This window comes from Westerdykella ornata (assembly GCF_010094085.1).
Source record: "Westerdykella ornata strain CBS 379.55 unplaced genomic scaffold EI97scaffold_1, whole genome shotgun sequence".
Classification (NCBI taxonomy): Eukaryota; Fungi; Ascomycota; class Dothideomycetes; order Pleosporales; family Sporormiaceae; genus Westerdykella; species Westerdykella ornata.
In genome coordinates this window covers 146,295-164,841 of record NW_022986851.1, presented here as the reverse complement: position 1 = coordinate 164,841, position 18,547 = coordinate 146,295, and the positions used below count along the sequence as shown (strand labels likewise).

At 54.1% G+C, this 18,547-nt stretch overlaps 8 protein-coding genes across 8 annotated transcripts; 3 read left to right on the top strand and 5 right to left on the bottom strand.

The window, feature by feature from the left end:
• Positions 1–395: 395 nt before the first annotated feature.
• Positions 396–1,292, top strand: EI97DRAFT_438096 (uncharacterized protein; the record flags this gene model as incomplete). The annotated part of the gene is made up of 1 exon (XM_033799471.1): positions 396–1,292. One exon carries the CDS (start codon positions 396–398, stop codon positions 1,290–1,292), a length of 897 nt encoding a protein of 298 aa, XP_033658162.1.
• A 1,007-nt stretch (positions 1,293–2,299) lies between these two features.
• Positions 2,300–3,685, bottom strand: EI97DRAFT_366656 (regulator of G protein signaling superfamily; the record flags this gene model as incomplete). The annotated part of the gene is made up of 2 exons (XM_033795044.1): positions 2,300–3,040; positions 3,134–3,685. Coding segments are annotated over 2 exons (1,293 nt in total), but the record flags the coding sequence as incomplete, so codon positions are not given.
• A 1,981-nt stretch (positions 3,686–5,666) lies between these two features.
• Positions 5,667–6,634, top strand: EI97DRAFT_3251 (uncharacterized protein). Its single transcript, XM_033794721.1, has 2 exons — positions 5,667–6,125; positions 6,185–6,634. The coding sequence occupies exons 1-2, from the start codon at positions 5,840–5,842 to the stop codon at positions 6,421–6,423; spliced, it is 525 nt and encodes a 174-aa protein (XP_033658160.1). The 5' UTR covers positions 5,667–5,839; the 3' UTR covers positions 6,424–6,634.
• Positions 6,635–7,489: 855 nt separating this feature from the next.
• EI97DRAFT_366967 (DUF647-domain-containing protein) lies at positions 7,490–9,326 on the bottom strand (the record flags this gene model as incomplete). The annotated part of the gene is made up of 6 exons (XM_033795062.1): positions 7,490–8,194; positions 8,296–8,340; positions 8,510–8,847; positions 9,032–9,095; positions 9,171–9,183; positions 9,250–9,326. Coding segments are annotated over 6 exons (1,242 nt in total), but the record flags the coding sequence as incomplete, so codon positions are not given.
• Positions 9,327–9,821: 495 nt separating this feature from the next.
• EI97DRAFT_388561 (mitochondrial aconitate hydratase-like protein) lies at positions 9,822–12,876 on the bottom strand. Its single transcript, XM_033796185.1, has 4 exons — positions 12,745–12,876; positions 11,888–12,667; positions 11,750–11,835; positions 9,822–11,696 (listed from the first exon to the last, which is right to left on the bottom strand). The coding sequence occupies exons 1-4, from the start codon at positions 12,787–12,789 to the stop codon at positions 10,145–10,147; spliced, it is 2,463 nt and encodes an 820-aa protein (XP_033658158.1). The 5' UTR covers positions 12,790–12,876; the 3' UTR covers positions 9,822–10,144.
• Positions 12,877–13,353: 477 nt separating this feature from the next.
• On the bottom strand, positions 13,354–15,284 carry EI97DRAFT_364082 (uncharacterized protein; the record flags this gene model as incomplete). The annotated part of the gene is made up of 7 exons (XM_033794999.1): positions 13,354–13,924; positions 13,980–14,188; positions 14,239–14,406; positions 14,455–14,507; positions 14,562–14,583; positions 14,787–14,945; positions 15,000–15,284. Coding segments are annotated over 7 exons (1,467 nt in total), but the record flags the coding sequence as incomplete, so codon positions are not given.
• Positions 15,285–15,578: 294 nt separating this feature from the next.
• Positions 15,579–16,678, top strand: EI97DRAFT_490811 (acetolactate synthase small subunit mitochondrial precursor; the record flags this gene model as incomplete). Its single annotated transcript, XM_033802243.1, has 2 exons — positions 15,579–16,527; positions 16,578–16,678. Exons 1-2 carry the CDS (start codon positions 15,636–15,638, stop codon positions 16,676–16,678), a joined length of 993 nt encoding a protein of 330 aa, XP_033658156.1. The 5' UTR covers positions 15,579–15,635.
• On the bottom strand, positions 16,628–18,430 carry EI97DRAFT_428710 (3-oxoacyl-reductase). The gene is made up of 3 exons (XM_033797276.1): positions 17,934–18,430; positions 17,451–17,886; positions 16,628–17,399 (listed from the first exon to the last, which is right to left on the bottom strand). Exons 1-3 carry the CDS (start codon positions 17,959–17,961, stop codon positions 16,970–16,972), a joined length of 894 nt encoding a protein of 297 aa, XP_033658155.1. The 5' UTR covers positions 17,962–18,430; the 3' UTR covers positions 16,628–16,969.
• Positions 18,431–18,547: the final 117 nt, after the last annotated feature.

The window sequence follows — 18,547 nt, the reverse complement described above, 5'->3', positions numbered from 1 at the left end:
CACCTCACATCTATGCAATCTAGAAGCAGCTTGGAAGCTCGGACCTGTACGTTTTACCCGGTTACACGAGAGTGCCTAACGTCTGCTCATACGCGCATCAACCGCGGTGGTAATCTGGAAGTGGAAACACTTCCACATCTTGGACGGGGGTGGATTTCGTGAGAGGAGGAGGAATGGAGATGGTGGAATGGGTGGTACGGTTCCGACGAAAACATTATTTAACAAATGTGTAAAAGTAGCTCATCCGTATGAGCCGGCCTCGGGACAGCTGCAGAGGCAACAACCATCTTCCAGTTTGTTTGAGAGGTCCAGAGGAACCAAGAGCCGTATACCCATAAGCATACATTTTGATCCATCACAATCCCACGCTCCACTCCAACACCCCAGCTCCTAAAATGATTCCAATTCCAAAAGAGACCATCATGCTCACTGCTCCCTACCTACCAGAGCGAATGGCCCACGAGTCCAAAGCCTCCATTCCTAATCTCTCCCCCAATGAATTTATTCCTTCAACTCTGCACATTCCCAATCACACCAGAACATGCACCCCACGCTCCTCAAGACACTTTCGTATCCCTATCCATCACCATGGGGAACATTACCTCGCCATCTATTCCGGCAATCAGCCTACGTACCTATCCACAGTAGTCAACCCAATCACGAACAGTTCGCCTATCCGCTCCCATCCCCTCTTCAGTCTCATGATCCCATCTGCCATCTCTTCTCTTCCCAATCCAGTGGGAGACTCTTACCGGGTATATATATTGACAAAATACGAGGCTCACTCGCCAACCCTCTCGAACTCGAATTCCTCAAGCATCCATGCATTGCATTCAGGCTCCAGCATACCAGGTAGCAAGTACGGTACGGAATCGACTACCAGTAGCAATGTTCGGGTACAGTACCGCCAACCCGGTCCCCCTCCTACTAACCAAAAACCAACACTTTGCTCCTATTTCATTCCAACGCTGCAAGGCATTCCATCCAGTCAGCCCTCCCCCACCCCGCAACACAAGCTTCTTTCCCAATCTATTTCCCAACTGCAGAAACCAGCCCACAGAAGCATACGCAGAGTCATGTATTCACGAATCACGTGCACCGTCAACGGCACTCACCCATGGACTTCTGGCTCTCAACCTGCACCCCCATCACTGATTCCGAGAATATCCCACACGCGAGACGCCAGAGAAGGAATGCCGAACGCCGACCGACTTTTGAATACCCAATATGGCCGACCGGCGAAGACTCGCTCATGTCTCCCTATCTCATCTACAGTGTGGTACCTAGTATGACACTATGTCTACGTTATCCCCGTGTCCCACCCCATAGAACGCAATGACCAAATCCCCAGCCCAAGCCCTAAGCCCAACCCCAAACCCACTTGATCCTGCTTAGATATCAGGGTGGCGAGCCTTGAAAAGGTCCGATCCCAACGGATATTAGCACTGCAAAAGCGGCACCCCTTCACACGTCACAAAGACCCAAGAATAAACAAGCCGAAGGTCATGGATAACACAGTGTAGCTTAGCAAGCACCCTTATCTCCTAGGAGTGATTAGGTGGCCGATTTGTCTAGACCGTGTATGCACACTACGTCTTAGTCCTCCCCCATGTTCCAGAGTATAGAGCGTTCAAAGGGTACCTAGGTATGTAGTGATTGCAGCGCAGCGTGACCACGTCTTAGGAGCCCTGGAGGCATTAACAGAGCAATACAACATCAAGACGTAGACTGGGTCTTTCAATCACAGTCAAAGTATCCGATGTGAATAATACTCTCTTCGGAATTAAAACTGCGTATGAGCAGCAAGTAAGCAATCCCGCGACATGATGCCAAGTGACAGAAGACCGCCCAAACCCACCAGCAGGTGCAAACTTTCAAAGGGGAATATATACAAATCATCATCCCACATTTCAAAGTTGAAAACCAGTCAAAACGCCATCCGTGACCCAAAATCCCGTCAAGGACGGGAAGGTGTGAAATACAAAACCAGAACCCGTTATTCCCTATTGATGGTATCGATGCGACGAAAAAAAAGGAAAACGCTATCATCCCATGAGAAGAAAACCCAAGTCTTGAAGGTATATATATGCAACCAATATGTGCTCAGAAATATTTGCCCATTCCCCGTGCAGTGAAGCAGTCGTGGATCCAGAAGGTGTTGCCGACGCCAGTGATGTCGACCTAAAATGCAAGCAAAGGGTATGGTAATGCCGCGTGCTCGTAATCATGTCCGTCGCTCGATCGAGAAAAAGAAATCAAGAAGTATTTCTCTTCGGAGGCCGCGTTAGAAGAGGCCGCGTTAGAAAAGGCCACCCTCAACTACACCTTGCTCTTCTTCTCGGAGCGCTCCCCCGCTCCGTTTTCTCGGCCACAGCTTGCTACTCACACGCTTCCAGCTGTCTCGCGTTACATGAGCAAGGTGGTTGTGCTCGCCTCGACTGATTCGGGGGCTTGGCGTTGAACTATTCGGACCCGGGGCAGGCTCATAATACGATTGATGAAAGTCGACCATGGGATAGTCGGTCATGGGCGGAGTGCCGGGTGGCGTGAGAGGATCACCCAATCCGCTGGGGCTACCGCTGCCAGAGTCGTCGGTCAAGGCTTCACTCCCACTTCCATATCCCGAAGGGATACGACTCGATGGCGATGACGCTGCTGAGGTGGATGCAGGGTGGGAATTGAAGCGTGCGTGGGCGAAGTGTCGAGGATGCATGAAAGTGGAAGCGAGAGCCGAGGGCGCGGACGCTCTTTGGTGGCCTGGCTGGATCTTGGTATGGTACAATGCGCGCTCGTCGTAGCTGCGAGTCGAAGCACGCGTAAGGCTGGTAGCATCGTTGCCTTCGGGGCTGTTGGAGGATGGGTATGCTGACCGGGGATATGCCGACTGGGGGCATTCGGAGTTGAGGAATGACACCAGCACGCTCTCTTCCATTAACTCGTAGATTTTCGAGACGGCCGGGTCTAATGCGGAAGGATGCGGTGGAAGATGTGAATCGGAGAGTTTGAGAAGGGTGTCGCGGACGTCGGCAGGGAGGTTGACCTGATCAACTTTAGCACTTGAGACCGGACGCCCAGCGCTCACGATGGTGCGAAGGGGCTATGGCAGGGTAACGGGCACGACGGCAGTACTCACCTCACGGGGACCGGACTCGCGAATGTAGGCATCGATCAATCGTCTCCACAACATGAGCACGTATGCACATTCTTCAGAGAGCGGAGAGAGGGGTTTCCCAGGGTTCCTGCTGATCAACTTTGAGTAGTGTTTCCGATAGCGGGACGCGTCCATGGTGAATTCCAGGTTCTCAAGACAGTGATTCTGCGACAAAAAGGCCATGAATTTGCTGAGAGTCCATGGGGGAGGGGCGGTGTTGGCGAGGATCTCAGACAGGTTAGGTTTTCGATTGTGAGGGTTCGTGATGGTTTGGGGTATTGAGACAGTGAGCGGCCTCGAGGAAGAGTCGGACATTTTGGTGTCGTCGTCGTCGCCCTCGGGGGTGAGCGACGTCGGGGACGATGCGAGGGATGATGTTGCTGATATGATGGGCTTGCCGCCAAACCTCCTTGCGTTCATGACGCTCCTCCACAATTGCATGTACACCAGGGGGGCGGCGTCGGGTTGGTTCTGTTCTTCGGTGCCGGTGCAAGAACAGAACTCAGGGCGAAGTGGTTGCGCCAGCTTGACCAAGAGGTCGTGGCACAAGGACCACTATGTGCCGGGCGACGAGAACGTGAGAGAAGGGGCGCGTTCTACGGCTTCAACGACGGCGGCATGGATGGGGAGCGATAGGAGCGAGGCGCAGGCTAGCGTGGAGGAGAGAGGGTGCGGCGGGTTTGCTTCGCTGCAGCAACTTCTCGAAGGCGGGCACAGCAGAAGCGAGAAGGGGGTTTGTCCAATGCAAGCTTCGGAGCGTGACGCGGGGGGGGTTGGTACAGGCGTCGAGGTGCGGTTACCAGAGACGGGAGGACGCAGGCGCTGGACGACGACGGGATGACGACGACGAATGGGCGGTAGTACAAGCGGCGCGCGCGCACGGCAGTAGAAGAGCGTCGTTTGGGGTGTGGTGGGTTTCGCAGTCGCAGTCGCAGTCGCAGGGCAGTCTGAGGGAGGGTGGAGGATGAGGCGTGGGTTATTGGTGTGGCAGGCACAGAAGTGCGGCTCAGCGTGGTTTTGAGCAAAGCCGGACGGGAGAGGACCAGGCTCGGCTGACTACTGGGCAGCAGCGGAGCGGACGGCGGTCGCTGGGATGGTGGGAGAAGGGTGGGGCCAAAGCGAGCAAGAGCCAGGACCCACAGCGGAGCGGTGGTGAATCGTGACGCAGGGCGTTGGGGACGGACTTCAATGCTGTTGGGTCTTGGATCGCGGGTCGTGGGTCGTTTCGTGGGTCGTTTCGTGGGGAGAAAGAGAGAGCGAGGAAGGAGGGAGAGAGAAGGCGTACCGTAGCACAGCACTGTGCAGTCGTACTGTGTACTCTTGTGTGTCGTTCGTGAGAAGACGGGGTCGAAAAGGGAAGAGGAATGTGGTGGTGGTGGTGGTGCCCAGGTGAAGAAGGGCGCCAAGGGCAAGGGCTCGGCGGGCGTCGCAGATTGGGAAGCAGCAACTGCTGATGATGGGCAGGCAGGAGCGAGTCGAAAACCACACTCACACAACAACCTGGGCGGATGCAGAGGACGGGCGGGTTGCAGGTCAGGACTCAGGGCAGCCGCCCTAGCCTGAGGCGGACAACATGCAGGCTTAAAGCGGCGCTGACAGCCAGACCCTTGTTTTTTTACTTAAAAGGAAGTAGCAGGGGCTATCCTTGCGCAAAGTGGACCCACTCAGGGCCCAGTCTTCTTCTCGAAGGCCTGGCAGAAACTGCTTTTTGCGAAAAGCGAGACTATGCCGGGTCAAGACTGGTGCGAAGCTCGATTGGGCTGAGCGCACGGCCCACTTGACGCCTTTTGCTGAGACGCCTGACTCTCCAAGGATCAATGATGGCTGCTGTGATGACTTGTCAACTTGTTGCTTTCTTTCTGCGGTCCCCTGCCCGGGGTCCGGCCACCGACAGTACTTGTCTTGTACCTACACACTATCCTCCATCTCCAGTACGGAGTAGGTTAAAAATACAGTACGAATAGTATCTACCCAGTCAAGCAGTGTCGCCACTACCCGCACCCACTCCGGTGTAGAGAGCAAACGTGTGTCATGGGCGATTGCAGCAAACCCGTGGGCGCCATCTTCCCTCCCCTCAACAATACCGTGTCCCTCGTCCCCCACCCTCGGGTCTTGCCTTTGCTGAATCCAGCTTCTCCTCCAAATGACTCCATCACGCCCTCAACAAATCCCTCCCAGCGCTTGCCCTCTCCGACCTTGACACTCCGAGGCGAAAGACGAAGAAGAGGACAAGGAGCGTATGGAGGAAGGATACAAGAGCAGCCCGTCCTTTCTTCACGCTTTCGCCCATTCCCAACCAATTTAGGCACTCTTCTCGTCCGTTCGCGGTCACGGGAGCACATGATGGGCCGGAATTAACGCGCGCAAGTTGTCTGAAGAGGGCACGACGACTATGTAAATCAAAGAAGAATGATGCCATCATGCGACGCCACTCGCACCCCACTTTGATGATGCCATCGTCCAGCCCAGCCGTCCATGAGACACAATGTAGCGAAGTATTGCCGGCGGTAGCGCCTTAGCCTGATTGGCTGCAAGGTAACAATTGCCTGGCTTACACAGCGCCTGTCCTGACTGTGGCCTGAGCCTCCCACACTCCCACGTCAGCTAGGTACCAATCGCCCGTGCCTGGTTTTAGAGACCAACCGGTGTACTCCGTACTCCGTAGACTAATCCCTATTACTACACAGTATGTTAGGTAGTAGTCATCTGTTGGTCGCTCTCCGGCGCGTAGAGGAGAGCCTCGGCTACCAGAGTTACCTAGGTAGAGTCACTGTATCCAGTACTGTAGCAGATAGGGATGCGAGCTCGCAATTGTCTGCGGAGCGGGCGCCTAACGGAAACCAGCAAACCGAAACCTGGCCAGTGACAACCAACCTTTTTGGAAGGGCTTCACGAATGTACCGCTACATAGTCCCGTCTCCAGACTCTGACGTTTCAGAGCACACTCTTCTCCTGCGAGTCACACTCATTCTGTGTATTGATCAATCATGTCCCTTCCGCCAGATGTTCCAGAAAATTACTGAGACGGGTTAGCTGCCATCCTGCGACGGCCATCGGAGCAATGCCCATGCTTGATGCAGCGCTTACTGTGGTGTGCCCATGCCGATCCTGGTTCCAGCCATCATCAACAGGGCAACCCGAGAGATGACCAACACGAGCAGTGGCTTCCTGCGGCTTCTGCGGCGCTTCGCGGTGGTTGGCCTGCCTTGCCGTTTTTGCGCTGCTCTCATGCCCGTCGTGTGCAATGGTGGCTGCGCAGCGAATGCTTCTAGAAGGGCCAAGATCGAATCCTGGCTGTAAGCGGATCCACGTCTTCTCGCGGAAGAAATCCCACGTCGCGGGCGCCGTCGATCGAAGCAGTTGGACTCACAGATGCTGCCTGCCATTCACCGACCAGACGGTCCTGCCGCCGGGAGAAGCAGCCAGAGGTGGAGGAGCGTTGCAAATTTTTCTTCATTCTCTTCTGTTCGACGTTTTGTCGTGGTCCCATCTTGCTCACCGCAAGTTGGGTTACGGGTAGACTATCCTGTCATTGCCGATCCAGATCTCTCGGCAGGCGAGCACCGGACTCAGAGCTGGGCACAGCTGCAAGACGCCACTTCAATAATAGCCACAGCCTTACCGTACGCTTGCTGAGCTCATGCCATGCAGCCCGACTCGCATTCCCCGCCAACAGATTGACACTGCAAAAGGATGAAGAAGGAATCCAAAATGCTTGTTCTGTTGCTGTTCCATCAGAGTCAGAACACTGTTTGGATTGGTTTGCTGCTCACCGATTTGCTAGGTGCTAAGTGGATACTTGCAGCTTTGCGAGGCCCGTGGGCTATCCAACCCGGATCTGAGGCGGTAAAACGCAGCCCTGGAGGACAACAACACATCTCACCTCACATGACGGAGTCGGTTCTTGGAAGCCTCATAAAAAATCAGCGACGGCATCATAGTTGTCAAGGGGTTCGTACTTGTTGGCTTCCTCAAGAGTCAGGTCCTGTTGACGTCCGCGCCTGTCGGTTCTCAATTCCAGGGTCATCCTATTTCTGGGGTGGAGACACGCCTGATCGTCAGGTACAAGAAGCGGCCGAGCACTCACCACCATCGAGTGACGTCGGAACGAGACAAATCTGGAACCGACACGAACTCCATTCAGTCTCCCGCAGCTGACTGTGAACAACTATGATTCGCAGGCCTGTTCTGTGCACTACAGTACCGCACGAGAAACCCAATGTCCGCTGTTGTTCATGTCGTCTCGTAAGCGTCTCCTCAGCTGCAAGGGGTAGAGTCTTCCTTCGTTGTGATGTTTCTCCTTTGAAACAAAGGAAGGGAATGACGAGTATGCCTTATTCATAGGTCACCTTGCCCAAAATCGACCGAAATCCGTGTACCTGCGCGTGTCTCCAGCACAGCCGTGTCCAAGTCCCATCCTGCGTTTCTAAGTCTGGCGACATTGGTGCTGAGGCATTTCTTCGCCTCCCTCAACGTAGCTCTTATCTCAGCGAGCCCATTCCTGTCATCCTCAGGCTGATCCCTGGAAGTGTTTTCTCTTGCGCGCTGGGCAAGCAGTAGGGAATGCATCCATGCTTGAAGTTGATCCACAGGAGAGCATCCCTCCTTCAGGACAATCGTGATCGTCGACTGAGCGTGCCAAAGGATGTAAGCCTCGCTCTCAAAGAGTTGTAGCAACTTGGAGATCTTGATGTCCTGCAGAGTAAGCGATCCTGTCCGGTCATGGCTCTCCCCTATAGTGCCCAGCAATTTTGCCAATGGCACCCCAATGCAACAGTGTCCGAGGATATGGTCGTCGGTCCATCTCAACACCCCATCACGTTCGAGGATTCGCTCCATCTTCGAGACGTCTGTTGGCCTCAGCACTTCACCGTCCTGCAGAATCCTGCTGAATACTATGTTCGCTCGTTGCCGGTTTAACGTCCGCATGCTGACCGACGTTACGGCGGCATAATTGGTCGCCAGATGGATCGACAGCAGTCCGATAAGAGTTGCCCATGTTGCCATAGGCGTCGATACCCACGACACCACAATACTTCCGGCCTGTATATTGCAGTCAATCAACCCGGACTCTGCAGCACTCGGAATTGGCGCCGAGTAGGCTAGGCAGTCCCAACTCCAGGGAGACTTTGCATATCACTTACCACCATTCCTAGCAGAGATATTACCGTCTCTTGGCTGGAATCTTTCTGCGACATGGAGTCAGCAATTGAATGAGCTTATCGGCGCAGCTAATCTGCACGTGGCAGCAATATGACGTTCGATATTGTGGAAGCGGGTCGGCTCATATACGTCTCGTCAAGCGAAAAATTGCACCAATACTTCAGCAAAGATTGAAGCAGATATCAGGTTACTCACAGCGTTCAATTCACCCAAGTTTCCCCGCTTCGCAAAATGAGCTGATAAGCTAGCCTTGGAGCTTCCAGCACACACGCCGCAGAGGGACCTCAGCACGCTCGAGAAGGACAATATCAGCACTCTCCCAGCTTTTGGGAACGCCGGCGAGAGGCAATCTAAAACCATGGCCATGTCGTTGAGAATATCGGCTGCTAGCCGGTACATCTTGCATTCCGGCTCAAGCGACGTGCCGAGTTTGTGCGCGAACAGAATGGTGGCGATGCGTCCCATGCTTTCCTGGAGGACGTTCAAAAGCAAGGCTGCAGTGGGGCTTGCTGAAGCGTCTCCAACGCCAACACCTGGTATCGTCAGCGTGTTGGACGTTGCAGTGTTGGGAAAATGTACGAGTGCTAAGCGATCCGATATTAAATTGATGTGCTGCATGTTGTCCCGATGTCCCGGTTGACTCTGAGTGACTTCATATCACTCTGCATACATGAAAGTTGATGAAGGTCATACAACCTAGTCTGCATGCTTACATACCTTCTAGGACCGCTCGCGATGAAAGAAGACCGGCTATTGAGGAGGAGAAAGCTTGTAATGAGTCCTATGAATGCTATGTTAGTGATCGGACATATTCGAAAGATCAGAGAGCAATAGGCAAGCAATCTGTGACACTTACATAGATTTGGTATCTGCACGTGCCAGAATACATGTATCAGCGGCGATCAATAGTATCAACAGTGACGTGACGGTCCTACTGTATGTAATCCTCAGTGACGCTATGCGGATATCCGGCAGGAAGAAACACATCCAAGATCCGCTGAGCATATGTCTTCGTCTGCTTTGGAAGCTATTGCCTGTTAGCGATTGCCTTCATCCTTAAATGTACATGTGCGTTAACGGAATGAATGACCAACTATCCTGTCAATGCGTGTCCGGCTATCAGATGTTGGGCCCCGCGACTCCAGGTACGATGCCGTGACAACTCCTGCATCGTCGCGCTCCACAATCTCCAGGCACTTGGATGTCATGTTGGAATTCAAATCTTGCGTGGTTGTTGAGGGTTTGCTCCGAGACGTGAAGGGTGGAAGGTGCACCCTACACCACCACATTTTGCGCTTACCACATATGGTATAGTGCAGAGCATATATTATGTCGCCAAACACCATGAAGCATCTCCATGAGCCCTGGTACTTTGGAGCTCTACTATAACCAAACGATTGTTTTTTTCTGTTAGATCATCAATCTCCAAAGTTCATCTATACATATGTAACGCCCACTTCGCAGGCATTCTCCCCCCAATTCCAATCGATTCATGTCCCTCAAGTCCGGGCTGCTAATATACCTGATAGATTGGGCATGGCGCCACCCATACTCTATGATACAAATGATCCTGCTCGGTGTAAGTGAGACCGAGCTCCGCTCCATGTCGTTTTCTCCAAATCCCAAAGGGCTGGCGACCCATACCACGTGGGATCGCGCTTCGACATGTCCCACAACCATCTCCATCGGCCAAGGTCCGGCATCGAGGAAGGAAGTCAGAATCATAATTTGGTAAGGTATCAGGATGCCCTTCACTGGGCTATGCAATATAATACAAGCCCTTAACGCGCCGTCTACACCAAAGTCCTCCCTTGACAGTCATCCCTCAGCTTAGAGAGACAGCTCACTCTGCCTCGTAATCTCCTCGAGCCCCTCCTTCCCCTTCCTCGCCAACAGATTCAATGCACTTCCCGCGAGTATAAATCCACATTGATCTTCACTTAGCGTATGCTTCGTCTTGATAACCTCCTCCTCCCCGCTCTTCTTCTTCAGCACAAGATCGACCTCACCCTTCCCTCCACTCCTCAATACATCCAGCAGACCCCTCGTAGCAACCTCATCACAGGCTTCGAAAAGATCGTAATCCGCTTCGTTGGCAAAGGTCAAGGGCACGATACCCTGCTTCTTCAAGTTAGTCTCGTGGATACGAGCAAACGACTTGGCGAGAATGATGCGTCCGCCGAGATAACGGGGCTGTAACGCAGCATGCTCGCGTGCTGAGCCCTCCCCATAGTTATGCTCGGCAACAACGAGCCATTCCTGACCCTTCTCCTTCCACCGCTTCGCCAGTTCGGGAATCCCGGACTTGGTGCCATCGACATCGTAAGCAACGTTAACTTCACCCGTCTGCGCGTTCACGGCGCCGATGAGCGTGTTCTCGGAGATGTTGGGAAGATGACCCTTGTACTTCAGCCAGGGTCCTGCCGCGGAGATGGTGTCAGTTGTGCATTGGCCTTTGACTTTGTAGAGGACGCGGAGGGAGTTGAGTTCGGAGTTGGGGAAGGGAGCGAAGGGTTCGAGGAGGGCAAGACGTGTAGATCTGGGGTCGACGACTACTTCCACAGTAGGGTCAGGCACGCCGGGAGTGGCGAAGAATTCAGGCCGGCCCTCCGCGAAACCAGCGGATGGAAGATCCGAGCCTTTCGGAGGTGTGAATTTGAAGGGACCATTTGGCGTGTCAATCGAGTCGGTGGCAGGATTGAAGGTAGTGGATCCGGAGTATACCATCGCAGTGATCAATTCAGGGGAGGCGAGGAAGTTCATGGTTGCACGATTTCCATCGTTCCGGCCGGGGAAGTTGCGATTGTACGATGTAAAGATGGCATTTGCCTCACCCTTTGGTGGCGCATCTTTTCTGTCCCACATGCCAATGCAGGGACCGCAAGCATTTGACAGCACGGTTCCGCCGGCGGCAGAGAACGTCGACAGAGTTTGATCTCGATCCAGGGTTGCACGAATCTGTTCACTACCGGGCGTGATGAAGAAATCTGCCTTGGGTTTGAGGCCCGCGGCGGACGCCTGCTTGACCACCTCTTCAGCGCGGGTCATGTCCTGGTATGAACTGTTGGTGCAGCTACCAATCAAACCGGCACCGAAAGCCTTCGGCCACCCCTTCTCCTCAACGATATCTTTAAACTTGGAGATAGGGGTAGAGAGGTCGGGCGTGAAGGGGCCGTTGATGTGGGGCTCGAGTCTGGAGAGGTCGATCCTGATGACCTTGTCATAGGCAGCTTCAGGGTCGGCGCGCAGCAAATTTTGAGCCATTGGCCCAGAGGCAATCTTGGAAGCGGCCTCAGCAATAGGGCCACGGTGCGTTGCTTGGAGGTAGGGGACGTGAGCCGGGGAAAAGGGGAACAGTGATGTCGTCGCACCCACTTCAGCGCTGTAATCGATGGTTAGCCAGATGCACAGTCCGTTTGATCCTGATGAACGTACCCCATATTGCAGCACGTTGCCATGCCAGTGCAGCTCAAAGACTGTACGCCTGGGCCGTAGTACTCGATGATGTATCCAGTTCCACCCTGTACTGCCTGTTAGCGTCTGCTCGCGATACAGGCATCAGTTGAAGCTTACCCTCACTGTAAGCTGACCCGCAAGATACAGAATGATATCCTTGGGAGAGGCCCAGCCGCTCAGTTCGCCAATGAGCTCAACACCCAGAATCTTAGGTGCCTTCAACTCCCATGGTGCATCCACCAACGCATCGACCGCGTCCGCACCACCCACACCAATCGCAATTGCCCCCAAACCACCGGCGTTAGGCGTGTGGCTGTCCGTTCCGAGCATCATCAATCCTGGCGCCGAGTAATTCTCCAACACAGTCTGATGAATGATACCCGCACCAGGTGGCCAAAACTCAATACCATACTTCTTCGCTGCCGACTCCAAAAAGTCAAACACCTCCTTATTCCCCGCAATGGAGCTCGGTAAATCCGCCTGTTCACCCTTTTGCCCAACAATCATATGATCGCAGTGGATACTTGCAGGAACGGCGGTCGAGGGAAGCCCACACGACATGAACTGCAGCAGGGCCATCTGCGCGGACGCGTCCTGCATAGCAACCCGATCGGGCTTGAGCTTAAGATTTGCGTTTCCCCGAATATCCCTTCCATTATTCGTATTGGACAACAACGAGTCCTCCGGATTGTCGAGGTGTGAGTACAGGATCTTCTCCGCAAGCGTCAACTGTCTCCCAGGACCTAGGATCTTCCTGACCTCCTCAAGCTTGTGGGCCAGCTTCTTATAGGGCGGCGTCCTTGACGCAAGGTCTACTCTGTGCGAGGGAAGGCTGGAACTCGTGGCGAGACATCTTCGCAGTGCGGGTTGGGAGCATCGAAGGTGGGCAGAGATAGGCTGGGAGGGTCAACATTGATCGTCTTCCACTTTGCAGGTTCACAGAAGCGCAAGCAGGGGGCTGCATATCTACTCACCCTCAAAGGCGCTGCCTGACTTGCCCGCAGTGCTTGAGCCCGCATTTTGAGCAACAGAGAGCTCGCAATGCCTTCGTAATGTTGTCAAGGTGCCACCACGACTGTTAATCACAAAAGTTTCAAGTAGCCGACTTCGGCCCGTGCTCACTTCCCCACAACACCGAGCTGCCCATGCATGTTACTGGGACGGGAGGTTTGGCATTTGAACCAATCAGAAACAAGACAAAGTCACCATGCATTCTGCCCAGGTGTGTACGGTTCATTGACATGGTATGATACTATTACTGTAGAGGGAAAATCATGGTGGGTCCCTGAATACAGTTTTACATAGTGGCGACATTGCAGTACGTACTGAAGTCTCAAGCCATCAAGTTGGTCCCCAAGAGCATAGTGAACGCCTCCTGCACGCGACCAAATCCCAATCATCGCCCATGGAGATCTATAATGTGCCGCCCAACCCCCTGTTCTTTAGGACGACGCCGCTGCTCCATCACCGAGGAGTGCCTCTGAACTTTCATTGCTACATGCTAGGGGGTGGGGGTACCTGAGGGAGGACCGTCAGCGTGTAGTCTCAGTGGTAAGGAAAGATAGACATACAGCATTGTATCCACCTGGCGGAGATGCAGCCGGGGGTGGCGGAGGAGGCGGCGGAGGCGCTGCACTAGGAGGCGCAGGCTCAGATGGCGGAGGAGGGGGAGGTGGAGGGGCAGCAGCACCGCCTATTCCAGGAGGAGGAGAACCTGCGGACCCTGCAGCACCCTCAGCAGCTCCGCTGTAGTACTGCTGGTAGTATGCCATGTATGTAGCGAATCCGCCATATTGGGCATAAGGGTCCTGATCAGGGTGAGCGGCGTAGTATGCAGCATAGTGCGCATATTGCGCCGTCCAGTCCCCAGAGGCAGCAGCGGAGTTCATGCCAGCGGTAGCAGCCATGGGAGCAGGAGAGTGCGTTGCCTGAGGCGTCTCGAGACCTCCATGGCCTCCATAACCAGCTCCATAGCCATAGCTCTGGCTGCGATCGCGGTCGCCCCGGTCACCGTACCGTCTGCCCGAGTAATCGTCACTACCAAAGCGGTGCTGTGGCGGGCGTTCCTTGAAAGCTTGATAGTCTGCTTTGACCTTGGCAAGCAACTCCTCACACAGCTGTTTGGCTTGCGCTACGCCTTCCGGCTTGGGTCCGCTGGGAGCCGTCAGTATCAGACTAGACAGCGAAAACTAGACGGGGTTCAACATACGCAATGTGCAAGAACATCGGCTCATCGCTCTCTTGGCCAGAAACAGGTTCCATGAACCCCGAGCCTCTACCTTTGATCTGCACTTTGCAGCCGGTCTCTTGTTGGATATACTTGACATTGTCTCCCCCGCGGCCAACGACCTGTGCCCTCAGGTTGAACCCATTGATTGGCTCGAGGTCAATAGGGATTTTCTCTTCGGGCCATTTACGCTACGTAAGTCAGCATATGGGACCAGCGATGCCTGAATAGGAAAACGTACTCGTCCAAACTCGTCACGCTCGACCGGGTCTTGTTCACGGTTCCGACGGAACCTACGTTCATCCACCAGATTTGGAAGGTCTTGCTGCATCATCTTCTCAATCTCTTTTACCGCTGCTTCCAGGCCTTCTTTGGATGTGCTCGTGACGCGGAGATAGAGTGGTGGGTTCTGACATTGTTAGACCGAGCATACTGTTCCAATATCAGCGGAACTTACTGCGACCGTGGCTAAGCTCTTGTCTGGATAATAACTGCCTCGAGTTGTGACATCTTTGACAAGCATCAGCAGGTAATTCTCTAGTCAATATTTGGAAGGCTGCGTACCGGCGCCAGTATCGTCTTTAATCTAGATGTCACACAATCAAGGTCAGCATTCTGAAAAAGGTGGTGCCAGGCAGCTATAAGCAGTGAGCTTCAGCTACACGTAACAGCGAAAGGGGTTGTAGAGAAAAGAACCTGGACTGACGTCGCCAGGATTCACACCTGGGCGACAGCCAAGGAGAGGAGGGAGAGCCTGAACCGATCAGTCGGACAACAGAAGCTATTTACCTTTTTTTGGACAGATCCCTTGGTCAGTGTGTAGCGGTTACGCAGATCATTGATCTCTATGTCCTGAATGTAGTCGCCATCCTGCTGGAACGCCTCGCGGATGACGGCACCACCAGGGGTGGTCGATGGCGACTTCGCGACAGGAGGGCTCGATACGGCCTTCTCAGAATTAGAAGGCGAGTTGTACCCCGAGGGTACGCTAGACAGCCTCACCGTGCGAATAGGCGGCACATCGACATGCTGAATGCCTTTCTTCGCTTCCAGCTGTTTTGAGATCCTTGCGGCAGCGGCTCTGGCAGCTTCGGCAGCTTTCAACACAGCTTCCTTCGAAGGAGGCTTCTTCTCCGCTGCGGATGGGCTGTCCGTAGCCTCACGCGCGACTGGGCTGCGGGTCCTACGCGATGTGGAATCTCTGGCTGAAGGTGAGCGCGAGCGCGAGCGGGAGCGCCGGTCGAAACGGGAGCGCGGAGCAGAAGGGCCTCGATCAAAGCGCGAACGGGGGCGGCCGTCGTCCGACATGACTGTAGGAGCAGAACTCGCAGGTGTTGAGATCCCGAATGAAGGAAGCGGGATAGAGAAGTTGCGGTTCGAGTAGTGCGAGCAAAAAGGCTTAGCGGAAGCTGGCGCCAAGGCCGCGCAGGCATCTTGACGACCTTCACCCATGGCCCCTGCGCGACCCCGATCTCGGCTCAGAAATTCTGCCGACCCAGTCATTCATTGATCTCGTCGTATGCGAGCTGCTTGCTCCGCATGCGACAAACAGATACTTGATTGCCGGCCACCGCTCCCACTCTCTTCAGCAGTCCTCGCCGCTGCCTCAATTGGCCTCGCAGCGTCTCTCCTTGCACCATGGCGTCCCGGCGAGCTGTCCAAGCTCTGCCTCTCCACTCCATCCTCCGCCAGCAACGTTCCGCTGCTCCCCTCCAGCAACAGCGCCTCTCCAGCTCCAGCTCGTCGTCGACACAGGCGTTGGCATACAAGGCTCTCCACCGTCGTATTGCGCCTCTCCCGACCGATGACCGCCCTCCCGCGTGGTCCGCTCAAGCGGCCGTGAGCAGCATCCTCTACGAGACTCCTCTGCCGTCCCAAGCTCCCCCGAAACGCCATATCCTGAACTGCTTAGTGCAGAACGAACCCGGTGTACTCTCTCGCGTTTCCGGCATCTTGGCTGCCCGTGGCTTCAACATTGACAGCTTGGTTGTGTGCAATACCGAGGTTGATGATCTCTCCCGCATGACAATTGTCTTGCAAGGCCAGGACGGTGTGGTCGAGCAGGCCCGCCGACAATTGGAAGATCTTGTCCCTGTCTGGGCTGTGCTGGACTATACCAGCTCCCCCCTCGTCCAGCGCGAGCTTCTCCTTGCCAAGATCTCCATTCTTGGTCCAGAGTACTTCGAAGAGCTCCTAGCTCATCACCGCGAGATGGCTTCCATGCCCCCGGTCCAGGAGGGATTTGAGGGCGAGGAGTTGTCGGATGCGGAGCGTGACTCTCTCGCAGAGGCTGCCGCTCGTGAGTCCCTGAGGAAGGACTTCCACCCGAACAATCTCGCTGTCAGCCAAGCACTGAGGCACAAGCATGAGCATCTGCGAGCCATCACGTTCCTTACACACCAATTCGGAGGAAAAGTGCTTGATATCAGCACGAACAACTGCATCGTGGAGGTCTCGGCCAAGTCAACTAGGATTGACTCCTTCATGAAGCTTATTGCTCCCTTTGGTATCCTTGAATCCGCCAGGACAGGTTAGTATTTCCCTAATGTGCCGCATGAGCAATTGGTTAATTTGAGACAGGTCTGATGGCATTGCCTCGGTCCCCGCTTCATGAGCCGAGCGAGGTGGAAGAGAAGGCAGCTGAAGACGTTGTTGACCAGAGCATGCTTCCCCCCGGCTAAGCGTTCAATGTCATCTGATTTCGCTTGATTCTTTCTGCGTGGCTGGTGTGTGCAAGTACCCTGTAAATTGGCGTAAGTGTGGATAACCAGCAATATGAATCCATCGTTTATCAATTTTCACCCGGTGAGACAGCGGAAAGGTTTCGAAGTGAATCAAATTGACCTGGTCATCATTTACATCGAACGCTACCTAGTGCTCATACTGTCCCAGCTTCCTCGACTTTGATAATCATCAATCGTATCTCGTATACCGTGCGCAAAAGCATGGTTTGCGCGCCTGGATGCACTTCTCTAGCTGGTAGTGAAGCCACCGCCGTTGGCGTGAATCACCTGTCCAGTAATGGAACTGCTATCTGGCGCAGCCAGGAACACAAAGCAGGTAGCGATCTCGCTAGGCTGAGAAGGCCTTCCGATAGGGGCAGTGAACTGCTTGATAGCCTCATCGGTCATGGTTGATGGGATAAGTGGCGTCCAGACGGGTCCCGGAGCGACGGCGTTGACACGGACACCCTTAGATACGTACTGGTTCGCCAGACCGCGGGTGAAGGAGACAATTGCACCCTTGGTGGTCGTGTAGTCGAGGAGATCGGGACGGCCGATGTAAGCGTTGATGGAGGCGTTGTTGATGATGGTGCTGCCGGGTTTCATGTGTGGGAGGGTATACTTGGAGAGGTAGAAGATGGGATGGATGTTGGTGTCGAAGGTCCGATGCCATTGATCCCTAGTACGCCATTAGCTTCGCACAGACATGCATCCATCTCCCAGTACTTACTCAGACAGGTCTTTGATATCCTCCACCATCATCTGATACGCGGCATTATTAACCAAAATGTCGATGCTTCCCATAGCCTTCAAAGCATCCTCCACAATCTTCTTGCAGTTCTCCTTCGTCCGGATGTCAATGGCCTGGGTCCAGCATTTCCTTCCCTTCTGCTCGACTAGCTTCTTCGTCTCCTGTGCGTCCGTCTCTTCCTCGGGGAGATAGACGATGTAGCTGTCTGCACCCTCCATGGCGTACAGCACGGCAATTGAACGTCCGATTCCGGAGTCTCCACCGGTAATCAATGCTTTCTTGCCTTCCAACTTGCCGGCCGCCTTGTAGAGTTGTGATCCGCCATCCGGCGTGGGGAGATGGTCAACTTGGGGTGCGGGGTTGAGTTTTGATTGCAGTCCAGGGACGTCCTGATGCTGGACAGGCACCTGGTATCCTGGGCATGTTAGGTATTGGAGAGACAAATCCAAACGACGTGCGTACCTTGCTCGAATTGTCCCTTGTCAGACATTGTGTTTAATGAGACGTGTATAGGAGTTTATGTAGGTAGGTTTAGTGATCAATGAGGGCGGCTTGCAAGAGATTCGGATCCTGTGCGTGGAGAGGAAGTCGTTACTATGAGGAGAGGTTTATTTGGGCGCGTTGTTGGATATATACTGTGTATCAGCTCCACTTGTGATTTTTAAGTGACATCACCACGTCGACCACACAGCGGTGACGATGGTTTCGGGGAAACATTGCCATCTTCCGATTTATCAGATGCCACAGCGCTTAGATCTCGGATTTGCGAGTTTTCTGCTTGTTTACAAGTACTTATACTGTGTGCTACGGACATCTCAGGGTGAGGTTCCCTTCTACTGCAGCTGGCTATCGCAACGAAATGCTCACACACATCGTGCACCCCATAATAGATGCCAAGACAACGCTCTCCCGTGAATGCGTACCATCTCAAAAAAACCTGCAACGGAATCCTTCATTGTGTATTCCATTTGCGCATATCAAATCGTAGCCCACCACAAGCTGAAAGATGACGCGCGCCGGAGGCACTGACGTCATACCCCACACTTCCCGCGGATGCCCTGGCCAACCCACCCTCC

What these genes read in the sequence shown, in the direction of transcription:
- EI97DRAFT_3251 (XM_033794721.1), top strand. Translation starts at nt 5,840, where the DNA reads ATGTTAGGTAGTAGTCATCTGTTGGTCGCTCTCCGGCGCGTAGAGGAG. An exon ending in GCGAGTCACACTCATTCTGT is followed by an intron (nt 6,126 to 6,184) that starts GTATTGATCAAT and finishes GAGACGGGTTAG; the next exon opens with CTGCCATCCTGCGACGGCCA.
- EI97DRAFT_388561 (XM_033796185.1), bottom strand. Translation starts at nt 12,789, where the DNA reads ATGCGGGCTCAAGCACTGCGGGCAAGTCAGGCAGCGCCTTTGAGG. An exon ending in GTCAGGCAGCGCCTTTGAGG is followed by an intron (nt 12,668 to 12,744) that starts GTGAGTAGATAT and finishes TGACCCTCCCAG; the next exon opens with CCTATCTCTGCCCACCTTCG. An exon ending in GCAACGTGCTGCAATATGGG is followed by an intron (nt 11,697 to 11,749) that starts GTACGTTCATCA and finishes CATCGATTACAG; the next exon opens with CGCTGAAGTGGGTGCGACGA.
- EI97DRAFT_428710 (XM_033797276.1), bottom strand. Translation starts at nt 17,961, where the DNA reads ATGTCTGACAAGGGACAATTCGAGCAAG. An exon ending in CAAGGGACAATTCGAGCAAG is followed by an intron (nt 17,887 to 17,933) that starts GTACGCACGTCG and finishes TAACATGCCCAG; the next exon opens with GATACCAGGTGCCTGTCCAG. An exon ending in GATATCAAAGACCTGTCTGA is followed by an intron (nt 17,400 to 17,450) that starts GTAAGTACTGGG and finishes ATGGCGTACTAG; the next exon opens with GGATCAATGGCATCGGACCT.